Source organism: Passer domesticus, chromosome 5, assembly GCF_036417665.1.
Source record: "Passer domesticus isolate bPasDom1 chromosome 5, bPasDom1.hap1, whole genome shotgun sequence".
NCBI lineage: Eukaryota > Metazoa > Chordata > Aves > Passeriformes > Passeridae > Passer > Passer domesticus.
Genome location: NC_087478.1, coordinates 25,658,943 through 25,674,479, shown reverse-complemented (window position 1 = coordinate 25,674,479; position 15,537 = coordinate 25,658,943). Strand labels below are relative to the sequence as shown.

Genomic DNA, 15,537 nt, shown 5'->3' with positions numbered 1-15,537 from the left:
TAGGTCACACAGGTCAATAGACAAGGCCACAGTAAAACAACATCTTCTACATGATCTATCTTTATCCATTTGGCCAGCAAATTCAAATGCAATTCAGAAGGATGATGACTTAAAATATTTCATTTAGAAATAGTACTCACTCCAAACCATTTTAGAAAGAAATCTATTCAACAAAATAAAGGTCAAGTGCCAATTAGTGTTACATAGAATTTATAATGTTACATTTCCAGAGAAGGGAGTAAAATAGACCTGATATATTTGTGATGGTTTTTCTCAATATATCAAATTGAATGAATAGAAGGATAATGATAATGAGCAGGACCAGGCCCCAAATGGTTACTGTGCAAAATTCTAAACAATGGCAGATCAGTCTCTGCCTAGAGAGCTTACAATACAAATGATATTATTCTTTGAAAATGAAATACAGAAAATAACAGAAACAAAGGAAGTATTTAGATTGATAAGAAGCACTCTCAATTAAAGGGGCTTTAAATATCCTGTGCTAGTTTCCTGAAATGCTGAACTCAAATTGATGCAACGTAGCACTTGTCAGTGGAGGTATTTCACCCCTGATTCTATAAAGCAGATTACAGTGAATCAAATATCTGTTTGAACTGTGTCCCAAACTATGTCCAAATGTATGTGTGGTTGATAGCTGTACTCTTCAAGCCCATCAGGCAGCAGGCATGTGATTAACCACAGTTAATTCAACTTAGAATTGTCACTGTCTCTTTTAAATATCCTGCTCCAAACTAATGAGAGGAGATACCTGAAGCACTACCACAGTAACATTTGCTGCTGTGAAAGGACTATAATTAGCTTGTAAATTATTTTAATTTGTTTGATTAGCCTCGACAAATAAACAGGTCATCTGAAGATATTTCTTCCCTGTTTTGATACCTAAATTACTTTTTCCTTGGGATCATTACAGACAGCATGTACAGTGACACCTTAGTTGTAAGAGTCAGCTTTTACAGTGTCTGCTATTCAGACTAGAATTTTCCCTGCTGAGCATCTATTAAAAGCTGATATTTTTTTTCTTTAACTTTCCAATTAAAATTGCTCAACTATTACTGGAAACCAGGTGGAGGCAGAATGTATTATTCTGCCAATACTATGATGTTCTTACAGTGATTTCACTTAGAAATTTAAACAACCCTTTCTTTTGAACCAGATCTTCAAATCTGTCCAGAGATTAAATTCCTGTAAATTTATAATGTCTTCTGAGATCACAAGACCTTGTTTATATCCTGTAAAGTAGCAGACTTTTACAGACTGCTTTTTGCTTATACTCTGTTGAGGTCACCTACTTTACCCTAAGACAACCTTGTTTACATTGAACATATTCAATCCCCATGTAGAGCCAGCATGGTTCATCTACTCCCAAAGAAAACTGGGCATATTTAACAGCTTTATTGACTCTCCAAATTAAACTAATTATGCCAGAAACCAGTTTGTGATTCAATATTTTCTGTAAATAATACACTGAAGTCTATGTGTATCATGCTAGATTATTAGTATCATGATCCACTTCAGGGCTATCAAGCATTCAATCTTGTTTGTGCAATTGCTCCCCATGCCTGGCATTTGATGATGCAGAGGTTCACCATGAGAATGTGAATCAAGGAGAATATCTCTCCTGCCTTTGTTCTACCAAAGGAACCTAGGAAAGACAGAAAAAGTAACAGTAGCTAGTCTTGCTGGGAGTTGGAAACAGAAGTAGACCAGATAATAACCTTTTCAGGACACAACTTGGGTTTGCCAAATACGAAAACTAGTCCTATTGCAGCAATCACAAGCAAAAGCCACTACCAAAGTTAATACCTCATCTTCCCATACTTTTGCTTATATAACCCAACACTAGCTTGCAGCCACTAAACAGTAGCTTGATATTCTTTCAACACAATAACAGACAGCAACTAAAACACAGGCTTGTATTTGCATGTACCTCTTGATTTCTGTATTTCTTTCACAAGCAATAACTTTTTTTTTGGTGAGAAAAGTCAGCTTCCTTAATTTCAATGGTTATTTTTCTCTTGTCAATATTTAACTGCGGTCTGAAAAGAAAATAAAAACATCACAGTACCTTCCTATTATTTCAAACACTAATGTCAATTTAATTAGCCTGTTTATTTAGAAAACTATCATATTAACATAATTCTTTTAGAAGAATGTATTGTTCATGTGTGTCTTAAATAATGAAAGTGTTGTTATTTTGAATCTCTTTCTTAACCACATTCAGCTCATTTTAATCTTAGACAGCACCCAATTTTGCAAAATGTCAGTTTCTGGATCAGGACTCATATTTCTTTCTTCCCCAAACCAATTTGAAACATATGTCTTTTCATAATATCTTATATCTCTCCATCAATGCAGAAGTCCTTGGTTACTGAAAAACCACCACCCCAGAAGTTTCATTTTGTTTGAGTAAGTTTTCCCACATCTCCAACCATTTCCCTTTACATTTGTTCCTAGTCTATTTTAGGACCTACATACATAGGATGGATCTGTAAAGGATGACAGCATGTCAAGATTAATCCAAGACCATAAAACTAAGTACACACATCACCTCTAAAGGATTTTACTATCTTGGAAAGATCACACTATCACACTTTCTAGCTTGCAGCTTTGATTGACAGGAGGTTGTTTCCTGTTACAAGGAAAACAGTAATCAGATCTCAGAGTAGGAACAACCGATGCTCATATCAGAGGCACTTCATTTGGTGGTGTTTCAGAAATTTGAGATGAAAATTTATTTATATTGGCCAATACTCTGATGACAGGATCAAATCAGAGCATTCCAGTGCTTCCACTGCTACAAGAAAAAATTATTGAAATATATCTACTTTTACAAATACCATATCATATTACAGTCATCAAAAAGAAAACACACTACTCCGAGAGCCTACAGAGTATCTATCACTGTAAGTTTTTAAGGATAGATTAAACTAATCCTGACAGTGTGTTAATTTTACTTGGAAGTAAAATTAACATTAATTATCTGAGGGACACATGGGCAAGAAGCTATCACTGCAGACAGGAAGTCAAAATCCAGCACACATGCATTAACGTGTATGTGTGCACGTGTGGGTGTGTATAACTAACAGAAGTCCAGAAACACCCAGGGAACAAGGAGTTTTGATTCCTCTGCTCATCACACTGGACACAAAGCTGCAGATTGCTTGTCCTCCCTTCTGCAGGCAGCAATCTTACACTGAGCACCCAGTGGACAGTTTCATTGCTCAGAAAAAGGATTCTTTGATTCAAAATGGTGCTTAGAGCACTGGGGTGAACTACACAAAGCCACTTGGGCTAAAGTAGTTTCCCTCCATGGCAACTATACAAATTAATACCCTGCTATGCTAAAGTAGAAATTACCTAATCCTCCAGCTACATATTATCACAGATTTAATGATCTTTGCAAAATAAAGTTATACCATCCAGTGATAATGATCTCCACATGAAGTAAACTTGCTCAATGTTTCCAATAATTCATCACTTTCCGTAATTTCCTGCCACTCTCTTTACAAAGTCTCTGCCTTTCTTATGATAAGTTAATTTTTAATTTAATGGCAGTGTGGTGGTTCCAATTTTGATTTCCTCTAGTGTTTCTCATTGTTCAATATCAGTGAGTGTTATATCTTACATTTTCTTCAGGTTTTTTGTCTAGTTTTAGAATTACAGATTGGCTCACAGAAGGGAAAAAACTGCAACATGAATTCAGCTATACAACATTGTGTAATTATAGCTAGCCAGTTTCATGTATTAGTACACATTCCTTAGTGTGGTCTGATTCAAACACTTTGTTTGAGTGGTTGTTAGGACTTAAAGACATTTCTAATAATTGCCACTGATGTCTTGCCCTGCAGCTATCTGGATAAAATTCTATTGCAATCATGCCATGCAACTCAACTCTACTAAGTCAGTCTGCTAGAGCACTTCACAATCTTCCCCATTTAAGTTGCTGAAATAGTTTTGTGTCGTCTGCAAGATTTGCTGCTTCTCTGTTCATCTTCCATTTTCTGGCTAATAATAGCACATTAAGTGCTAACATGAGTCCTAGCAAAGAACTGAAGTACACTGCACTATTAATATAAAACTTGAACATACATACTGACTACTTTCCTTCTGTCAGACACTCCATTTGAGAATCCTTCCTTGTCCTCTAATATATTTTGCTTGTCTTAGGCTTTTCTACAGAAAAGCTGGAAAAATACTGAATGAAAGTAACATATATCCTTCAGGTAAATTTCCTCATCTCCTTTCCAGTTCACTTTCGAATGGATTTAATGTTTTCTTTCTGATATTTTTCCACCTACTATAGCAGTAAATATAAGAAATAATATTGACAGCTAAATTATGACAGAACAGCTTGATTTTTCTTGGAATAGGTGTTAAGAGAAGTCTTTCTCACAACTCAAACCTGCAAAAAATTCCCCTGCTTAGAGCACAGGGGTGCTTAGACTGATTCCTACAACACTAAGAGACAGCATGCGTGTTTAAAACTGGGAAAAAAGTTCAAGGGAATACCTGAAGATTTGGAATCGCCTTACAGTTCCAGAATTTAAGGAGAGAGTGAATATTTTTAAGAATGCTGTGTCAACTATTGAAATGTAAATGTAACCATGCCCAGGACAAGGACTAATCTCATCATGGTTTTACATAAGCAGTATTATTCAATGCTAACATAATCTTTATTAGCACTCTCATGCAGAATCTTAATTTTTCATAGCTGAAAACAGAATTTGATAAATATCCTCACATGTGCTGCTGCCTATATGGAGTTGCTCTGTAGACCAGATTAATGCCAGTAGGGTCAAAAGCCATAGTGTTGTTATAGCTGTGAGGATTTAAGGAGATATGTCAAGATTTGGAAGAAGTAGTACTATCTTTTATTTAATTAAGTCATACAGCTGGACTGCCTGCAATTAAGATCTTCTATTGGGCCTGTATTCCCAAAAATAAGTGGGATTTTTTTTATGGAACTGATAAAAATCACTATCACTCTCTGTAAATCTTGCCTTAGTGATATGAAAAAATCAAAACAAAAGAGCCCAGTTCTGAAGAAGAGCTTACTTTTGGAAATTTTGACAAACTAGTGGCACATATCTGAATGTGTTTCCTGGCTGTTGCTTAGAAGGAATGAAAAGTACTAGTTAAACAAAGACTGAAGATTAGGAAAAAGTGGTCCCTTTGTTGCCTTTTTTAAAAATCATGGTGGGCGTAGAAAATCTTTCACCACTTCACCACAAAGACTTATGAAATAGTTATTTCTTTAAATATCATTGGTATACCTGGTATTTTACTGGCTGAAAAACACCAAAAATCTGCCAGCCTAATAACAGACAGTGTTCATAGCGAAGGAAAGAATACAAAGGCATGTCAATTCAGACACACAAATGGACCTAAAATTTATACCCACATGTGACAATTTAGTAAATTATTTATATGCGTCAGAAAATTTATAGAAAGGATTTGAAAGTACAGAACAAAAATGTTTTGCAGATAGACTGAGAAAGGTATGTACAATTGAGTAGGAGGTAAGATATGGAACATTAGAACTAATAAATAAATGCTAACCTTGAGAATGAATGCCTAGAAAATTATGGCATTCAGAAGAGCAAGTATTGAGGGCTGCTTAGTTTTGCTGAAAAAAAAGTTACAAAACAAAATGGAAACTATGCAACTGAAATAAAGAAACTGGTAGGAAGTATTTTGCAGATAGAAGGGAAAAAAAGAAAATCAGTTAAAATTTGTGTGAGGCAATATGTTTTTCAGACACAATATACTCATGGCACTTTATCTCTCAGTATAATTTACTGTTTCAAAAAAGTTTCATTTATTATATAATGATTTTGTAATTTCATATATTTTGAATCCCTGCAGGTTTTCTCATTTATTATAAGAAAGTGTGTATTTAACTATAAAAAACATGATGGGTGCCTGGCTCTAGGACCAAGCAAATAGATGAGTACAATCTAACAGAAGTATTTTACAGACCTGGTTTCTGTAAGCAGTCATGTCTCTTTATAGCATGTAGAGTAGAAATGGGCTCTAGTGACATACAAAAGAAACTCTTACTTTGATTACGCCAGTATTAATTATACAATACAATAGCTCCTCTGAGATGAATAGAATTGTTGTAGCCTGTGAAATATGTGCATATCTTTTACTACTGAGAAGCACTGCAGAAGTATAATAATTGAATTAACAAATTAGAAGGTTTGCCAAGCACATAGCAGGATCTAGGTTTATGGATAACAGTGAAACAAATGGTAAGATTAAAAAGTCATTTCACTTTTTAAACTGAGACCTTCTGTCATATATGGCCACAAGCATCCTACTTTTGAGAATTTAGTCCCACACTGAGCAAATCAGAATACTGCAGTGTTTTCTCCTGTTGTAAAAGTGTAAAAAGAATGTAATTACTACTTGCCAACCATCCCTACTTTTCTACTGCCTCCATCTTATTGCAGACACATCTTTTTTCCATTATTGGCAAAAGTTAAAATCTCTTCTTCATAACCATAAAATTATTGTAACTTGTTTTAAAATACCAAGTGATCCTAGATCACTGTACTTTAATAATTTTGAAAATAAACTAATTCTTGAAAATAATGTGTTTGACTCAAGTGGTTCTTTGGGGAACTTCTTTTTGTAGTTAAACATTTGGTTTGGTTATATGTATGTGGTTTTTAACTTCTTTGTTTCATCTCCTGTTTTCATGGATGATTAAATGCTGCAGTGGTAAACCATATTCAATGTTGCATTTAAGACTTCAGTAAATCAATAAATCTAAAATTTTATTCATGTGCTCTAAAAGGAAAAGATGCAAAGTGGTAACAGTTTTTTGACTTCTGTTCTGGTTGTTGTTTTATTTGGTTTTTAGCAAAATCAAATCAGAATCAAAATAAAGAAAATCACTAAGAACTAAGAAATATGCTTTTTGGCAATTTGTCTTATAATCTCTCCTAATTCTGGAAAATGTTCTGGAAAATCCCTGTCTATGAATGTAGAGCAAATATAACACTCATATTGCAAGCAACATCTTTGTTATGTAATGGTGTGACATTTTAAATAAAATTGAAAATATGCATAGCAAGACAAACATGCAGTGGAAACACCTCACAAAGCAAATGCAGAATCTATTAACTAGTGAATGGAGGCATTTCTAAAAATATCTTCTTGATTCAGATCATAGACCTCATTTCAAATTGTACATGAGAAAAGTTAAGCTGATTAAAGCAAATTGATAGAGACAACATATTTAGTGTTACCTTTTAGAAGTACATTGCCATTGTTATAGTTATATTTATAATATTTTAAATCATTATATAATTTCGCCTTTAAAAAATATCTTTGCAGAGAGAAAATGGTGACATCAGTTGTTAAATCAGCTGTAGCTATCAGTAGATATCCTTTGCAGGAAAAAAATTATTACAAAAGCAAAAGGAGTATTTCTTAAATAGCACTTATTACATAAGGAGTTCTACTCAACAGGGAGCAAATTACTGGACTTTTCCATTTTAATGACAAGTAAAGGAACTTAGTTCTTGACTGTGTATCTAATATGCTGTGCAATCATTTATTATGACAAATTGCTCAAAATTATTGTCTTTCAAGAAAAATTTTATTATGGCAATCAATTCTCCCAGAAAAAGACATACAGATTCAAAACCAGGTCATCTGGGTCACTTCTGCAGGTCATCTGAGAAAAAGTCAGAAGCCAATAGGGAATTAAGAGACAGTACTTCATTTCACAAATGAAGAAAAAGCAACTGCAGAAGAAATATAGTCTTTATCTTATTAGGCTATAGAACACAGAAATCCACTAGGAATGATCACAGCTATTTCACAGAATTGTATTTTAAGTTAAAAAGAAATATCTGAATAATGTACAGGTTATTTTTCCATTTCAAAATGCTTCCCTATTTAAAACCACTACACCAATTACAAAAATATCAATAAAAGTAATAAACAAGAAATCATCTAGTCCTGGTTTTGAATAAACTTCAAATATTGACCTAATAGAAAAGCATGAACTTAAATCTGTGTAGAGAGTTTGGTATTTTGAAACTGACAAGATAAAGTGTCATGTTTTTATCTACCTACATGGAGATGAGGGATGTAAATACAGGGAGGCTATTCCAGTTTGCTGCTCATTATCATTCTTGAAAGGACAAAGTTATTTTTCAGATAGCAAAAAAGGAGCAAAGGAAAAGGCTGCATATGACCCTGGAGGCATCTTCATAGTGCATTGCTTTCTTCTACCAACTTCAATGAATTTGGACAGTAGTTACTGTAAATTGTATCCTTCTTATCCAAACTACCACAAAGGCAGCTTAAGGTGTTTCCCCTCGTACAAGGGCATTGCTTACTTTGATATCTACGTGATTAGCATGGCCATTTCTGTATTTCAATATCTCTGAAAAACACATGCTGCATATAAAAGGTAATTTGAAATATTTGACAACAACATGATATGAATTCTTTTACGAATATGCTGTAAGTAACAGGTACTAAATTTTGCATTAGTATTATTTTGGAAATGTAGACTAAAACTATATACCATATTGCAGAAAAAGCCTAACTAGTTATTGAATCCAGTGGGACCAGATTAATACAGAACCCTCCTGTGGCTTCTTCGGTTTTCCAGTAAATGAAAAACCACAGGTCATGTGACAAAGCAGCTGGCAAAATGCAGATTTAGCTGTCAGGCAGAAATCTGTGTATGACTGAGCTCAAGCAAAGAAGTGGAAAATAACTTTTCAACAAAGTTTTTCCTTGCAACTATTTCCTTTGAAGGAGTAAAAACCAGAAATTTCTGGTTATTATATAGAACCACGCCATTGATTTTCTCCCCACTAGTTTTTTAAAAGAACATAAAGTCAGCTTCTTCTTTGTGAGAATATAAAGACATCTTTTTTTTTCCACAGACTTCAGCCAAATTTGAGATTGGCATTAAACAGGAATGCTGCTTCTATACTGCTAACAACTGTTCATTGTCCTATGACTTCTATGGTATTTAGGAAAACCAAAGTGCAAAAATACATCACAGTATTAGTCTTATATGTTTATTGTAAGTCCTTTGGTTCTCATCCAATGAAGAGTGGGAAGGATTTCACAGCATGTTAAAACGTATTAAGAAGGAATATACAAAGAATGAAGAACTATTTCAGGTGAAAGTATTAACGACAGAACAAATAAATTCAAGAATATAAACACACTGTCTGTATGTATAATATTCAACTGATCATCAATAAACTCGCACAAATGTTAGTATCTCATCTTGCAATAAGATATGCTGAAACGATCTTAAAGCACTGGGTACACAAACTTATAAAAAATATTATATGGTGTAATAGTTTGTAATAATGAAAAGATATTGGCTGAAGTGGTCTTACTAACTGTATACTCTCCAGCAGAAAACGAAGAGACAACTCCTTGCATTCTAAATCTCACCAGGATAAGTCAAGACAAACATCTCTTATTTTGAATTCGTAAAAATGAAAAGATTAAAAGCACTTTTCAACAAAGTAAACTTTCAAGTACAAAAAAATGCTTAAAAATGGCATTGGAAATCCTGACTACAAAATTACTTACTCTGTAATTTAAGAAATATGAAAGAAAATTCCAAAGAGAGAAATTGAGAAACCTCTGAAATCAGAGACCCAGATTCACTAGAGGGAGAATTTCTCTCCTGGAGAAAACAGAAGAAAATATATAACTTACAGAAGAAGAGCATATAGAAATAAGCTCTGTTTATTTCACTCAGGGACTCCTATCCATCCTCACACACCAAAGACCCAGAATGAAACAATGTTTTAAAATCTTAAAGGTAAATATAAGTTCTTACAGCTTTAAACATTAAGGAAATATGTCAGTCTCAAATGTTTCTATTTGATTTGCTGAACAAAATATTTTCATATGTTTTTAAATTAAAATTGTAAAGTAATAGCAAAAATCAACTTCAAGGTCTCATACACTGACAACACCTATTCTGGCTGTTGACAGCAAAAAAAAATTCTTAAATTATCACAGCATCTTAATCATTCAGTTGTTGTAGGCCAGCAGGCAGACTTGACATCTGCTTTCTAAGGTCACCATCTAAACAGGATCACATTAAAAAAAAAATGCTTCTAACAAAGAGCAATTTACACAGAGGTGAATCACTTATGTATGATGTTTTATAAGACCTAATGTAGCACTGCTGGCACTCCAAAACCTCATATTAAAAAAGAACCAAACAAACGTACCTCATAGGAGGGTCAGTGTTATCTCTGGAGACTAAAAAATTACTTACCTTGAGGACCAAAATTCTTGACCGCTCTTTTACATTAATCAGAATACTCTTCCAAATTTAGACAAAAGGAAAGCCAATGATTTATAGGCCAAAATTTCTGTAAATCTGAAATTAAGTCCAAATGTCTGAATTTGAATTTCAGCATCCAAATGTCAACTTTTCTATATTTATACTCTCTTTCAATTTGAAGATGTATTTTTCCAGAATCTAATTATGTTTTTGGCAGAAACATGGCCCAGAGCATTCTGGAGTTCTGCAGATTTTTAACACCAGAACTCCTGGCAAAATCTGTATATAGCAGATAAAATTTTAGTAGAGAAAGCAAAAGAAAAAAAGCAGTAAAAATCAAAATTCTCTCCTCATCTCTTACATAACCGATGTAAGAGCTTACATCGGTTCTTGGAGCTTACTTTCTTCTTTTTGGCTAGAAATGAAAGATTGCAACAGGGCTCAAAAGTACCATTTCAGAATGGTGCACTTTTCATTGGAAGCAATTTGAAGTTTCTGCAGACAATTGTTTCAAATTTTTTTTTCATACAATAAGATCCTTTGAGAGAAAAAAATAAATTAAAAAAATTTTTTTACTAGTTCATTACTCATGAATATAAATTCTATGAGAATGAAACTTCAGTTATAACCTCCTTTTCCCCAAGCTAAATTCCAACACATGGAATTCTAACAAACATTATAGAAAATTAAACACTAGAGGCAAAAAAGATAAAATTTTATGCTAAACTGTAAAGATGGGCGAAGGATTTGTTAAAGACCATATGAAAATAGCTTCAAATATTCACTGTCTTGATCATCTCCTCTGTGAAAAAACCCAATATTATGCATCACCAGCATGGAGAATGAATGAACTACTTCTGATTTCTCCCAACTAATCTGCTTCTAATATCATCCCACAAAGAGAGAAAATTACTCAGTAGTCATGAGAAAAAAATCATTAACACCATACATCATATTATAATTTCATAAAGGAACTTTACAGAGTCAATAGAAGTTCTTCAATAATACTGCAAAGTACTCTTCAGAAAAATATCCTTAATTTCGGCAAATTGTTTTGTAAATACTAGGGAACATCATTCCAGAGAAAGCCTAATTCTTAAACAGAATCAGGGGTCTTCAAATTTGTCTTCATGCTGCACATTAAGTGCTTTTCAGGTCTCTTCCTATGCACCAACCAAAGTCTGAAAATCTGCACCTTCTTTAGGCAATATAAACCAGTACTGTTACCTTATTGTCAAAAGTAGTTGTCTTATGTGTTGCTTTTTCTCTCAAATAGCCAACCTAAAAATCCCTCGCTCTTCTCTAAATATATGTTTGAAAAGCAAGTCAGAAATCCCCAAATGGGATCCTTATGCTTGAGTTAACTGATTGTAAATGGGTACATTGTTAATTTTACAGCTGATTCTAGTTCTAGCTGCAAATCATGTTAGATTATAACTCCAAGGTTATTTATGAGATCCTCTTAAATTTAACCCCAAAATAGTCAAGGACAATATTAAAAAAAAATATTCCCAAGTTGTAACATTCACTAACTATACACGTACATTTAATATATGTACATCTAGTAGAACAGTACCTACCAAAATCACAGAATTTACACCTCCATCAAAAAAGCATAAGTATTCAACTTCAAAAAAAAAAAAGTTAACAGAAAGAAATTAACCTTTTAAATGAGAAAAAATAAATTTCAGAAAATTATTTTCTCTGAGTGTCCAAATCTTTAGTTCTGTATGTCAAGAAAGAAAAAAAAAAAGAAACTTTTTAAAATTCAAAAAATGTAAACCACAAAAAAAAAGTTAAATTGGGAGCAAGTTGGAGATTCAAATAATCATGATTAGGCATAATTATTCCTAGAAACATCATGGACATTTTGGGGACCAGCACAGAATTTAAATCAAAGCTTGTGAAGGTCACAGGAGCTCATAAGAAAAAATTTAAGAGGACCACTTGCAAGGGCAAGGTTGAGATCATTTACAGGATTGAGAAGTTAAAAAAGAGGTTTAGATGAGGTCAGAAGTAGAACAATTGTTGATATTGTTATGTATTGAAAGAATGAAGAGTTGGATTACAGCAGTAGGAAATAAACACAATGGTATACAAGATATGCATAACTAATTAGATCAATTCCTCAACCAGGTGATAGGCTTTGAATATTATCTCACAACTGTAGGAAAACAATATATTCAAAAATTTATAAAAGTTTTTGCTCAAAAGCTTTGCAATAAACTTTAAATACCACAAAATACTTTTTAATGAATAGGCCTTCCTGCTGGATTCATTTGGATGAACATTTATTGAAGCACTAATTGTCAGCACTACTTTCAGGTCTCCATCAGTTCTCATAAATGTCCATATGTTCTTTGGCTTAAAAGTGCAGCTTAATGACACAGGAAAGTGCAAGCCAATTTATCATCCTTCCTTAACCTTTTGAAAATAAATTCGTTTTTATGAGAAAGAATCACGGTAAATAAAGTAAAGAGCATTTCAATTCTATCATAATATAGTGTCATTTTGCATTGTCTTAATGTAATTGCTTAACTTTAAAATTACTCAAATCAATCACTTTTTTTTTTTCCCCTGACCTAGTATAATATCTCTAGAAGGGCAACGACAAGGACCAACTTTCCAAATAGCTTTATACATTTGAGATGTGACTACTCACCAGGTGTTTGTACATGCCTCTCAGCAGAGCCACATTTCTACAGTACAGCCTCTACTTTCAACATATTTATGCTAGTATAAAATTCTTTGTGCTATAGGGATTTATTGTTCCTTCAAAAACCTACACTTATGTGAAAGATTTTAACCAGTATAACTGAATCCACACTAGAGGGTGCTGCTATTTTAATTGTAAAAGGTTTTTACAGATACTGCAACTTTAGAGCAGTATATTTTGTAATGTTTAAGAAATGTTTTCTTGCTATCTGGGACAGCAAATTACTACCAAATGAGAATTACACTTATGATCACAGACAAGCTTTGGTGCTGAAGTTCAGGGTGTGATGTGCTGCCCTAGCCAACCACACATAAAATGAACACAACCTACTAACTCTTGTGGTGTGTTAGAACCTGTACTTAATGCTTCAAAGCCACAAAATTCACAATAGACACAGGAGAGTCTTTTTTCCCCCATCTGCCTCACTATAGCTCACCAGACACATCACTGATACATGTCAAGCCTTGTTTAAAATCCAGAAGTCGGTTATTATTTGCTGCCATAATTGCATATCAGTGCTTGTATTTAACATATGAGTAAATTAGAAAAGAGAACATAGGATTTTTAGCATCAGAAAAACAGTTTGTAAAATGAATCTGATAGATTTGAAACTGCACAAAATTGTACTGACTCTTCCAAAAACAAATGTATGCACTTTTTCCATGTTACATTAAAGAGGAAAATACACTTTACAAAGTACATACAACTTGAAAGCTTCAAATAGAATTTTGCCTCAGGATGCAGAATAGCCTTTGCATGAGCTTCCATACCAATAATTCCATCTTTCTTGATCCATACAAAGAACATTTATATGCTGCCTCTTATCTGATCTCCCTGCTCACACTTTAAAGTTTCTGAGAACATGGGCTTTACTGGGAGGTCTAGTGTATCATGTCAGGGTCCATTTGTCCTGGTCCATATTTCCACTGTTCATGCAGTACCAAACCCACCCCAGAATAAATATGATAGATAAGAATGAACTTGAAAGAAATAGTTTATCTTCTTAGGTTTTACTTCCCCAGAGACTTCTATCTCTCAGGCTCTATCCAAAGAATAAAGGAGAGAGGAGAAGATATTACTCTACCTTCTCTCTTCTATCTTTTCCACAGGCAAAAGGAAAAGATTCATAAATACAAGAAAGTGAAGGAAAGGAGTTTGTCATTTTGGAAAAGTGTTTCAGCAAAAAACAAACCTGATGCCATGGAGGGATCCTATGAGAAAATGTTCTGTGGGCTAAGGGCTATAAGTCCAGTTGACCAGTGCTATATTGAAAAAAAAGGAAGATTTTACTCTAATTACAGCTCCTATGCAGAAAAAAAAACCCCAACCAAATTAAAAAAAACCTTAGAAAATTATAACACATGTTGCAACAGATGCACTGATTAAGAGCTACAATGTACACTGCACAGTAAACTGCTGTACAAATCTTTAAAAAAAAGAATCTAAAAAAAACTGGGGGGGAAAAAAAGCTAAATATGAGAATTTGAAACATTTCTAAGACTTGTTGATTCCTGGTCTCTTGCCCCCACTCTCTTTTTCTCTATTTCTTCTGCCCTTTTCCCTCTTCCCACATTCTCTCCCTCCTTCCTTCTATTCTTGTGGAAAGAAAGAAAAAAAAAGAAAAAAGAAAAAAAAACCCCAAACCAAACCAAAAAAACCCAGATAATGAAATGCTTCACTTAGTTGTCAGAAAGACATAATCACTATTTAAATTTTTCAGGTGAATCTCCACTTTGAAAAGCTTATCCATCCAAACAAAAAGCTATTAAGCAAAACTTGTAAGTAACAAATAGCAAATATCCATATTAGAATAGCTAGCAAAACATTACATTGGAAAACACTCCTTTAAAGGATGTATTAATTTTTTTTAAAATACATTTGCATAAAATTAAGTTTTGTTTACTGACAATTCTGTAAATCTAATATAATCTTTGTACAAATATATGTTGTGAATCATTTGCACAGCTGCAGGAATACCTCCAGTGGTTAAAACTACTTTAATTTTTTCTGAGAATATATAATATCTCATATTATGATCACCAGCATAACTTTGATAGTCAAAACAACTATCCACACACTTCACTGGTATTCAGGTTCAAAGAATTCTAAACATCCCATAAAAACAAAACCTGTTTCTGGATTACAACACCCAGGGAAAGGAAGACCAACATTACAGATCCCTAAGGTCCAATTTCTTGCCCACTTTTGTTATTCAACAACATCGGTTGAATGAACATAAGAATGGGCATTATGAAAATTGTTCTTTGAGACAACTAAAACAATTATTTCAAAATATTTTTCAGTATTATCTCATAAATGAGGTGGCTTCTTGCTTTACTCCATGTACAAACTGAAAACCTGATTTTTAAGAAAATCTATCACTAAATACAGATTTGTCATTTAACTACTGACAAGGTAAGCAAGTAGGTTTTACCATTTCATAGTAATTCAAACTATATTTTTAAGAAATGTCTTAGAAACAACAGGTCACTTAGCAATTCTCTCCACC

The 15,537-nt window shown here is 33.4% G+C and overlaps 1 protein-coding gene across 11 annotated transcripts in view; it reads right to left on the bottom strand.

The window, feature by feature from the left end:
• IMMP2L (inner mitochondrial membrane peptidase subunit 2) overlaps nucleotides 1-15,537 on the bottom strand; it is a 392,035-nt gene that overhangs the window by 297,000 nt on the left and 79,498 nt on the right. Inside the window, exon 4 of one of the 11 annotated variants that reach the window (XM_064422392.1) lies at nucleotides 1,955-2,057. The exons of the other annotated variants lie outside the window; for them this stretch is intronic. Coding sequence (XP_064278462.1) covers nucleotides 1,970-2,057 — 88 coding nt within the window. The 3' untranslated portion in view covers nucleotides 1,955-1,969. Of the gene's footprint in view, nucleotides 1-1,954; nucleotides 2,058-15,537 lie in introns of those variants that run through there. 11 annotated transcript variants of the gene reach the window in all.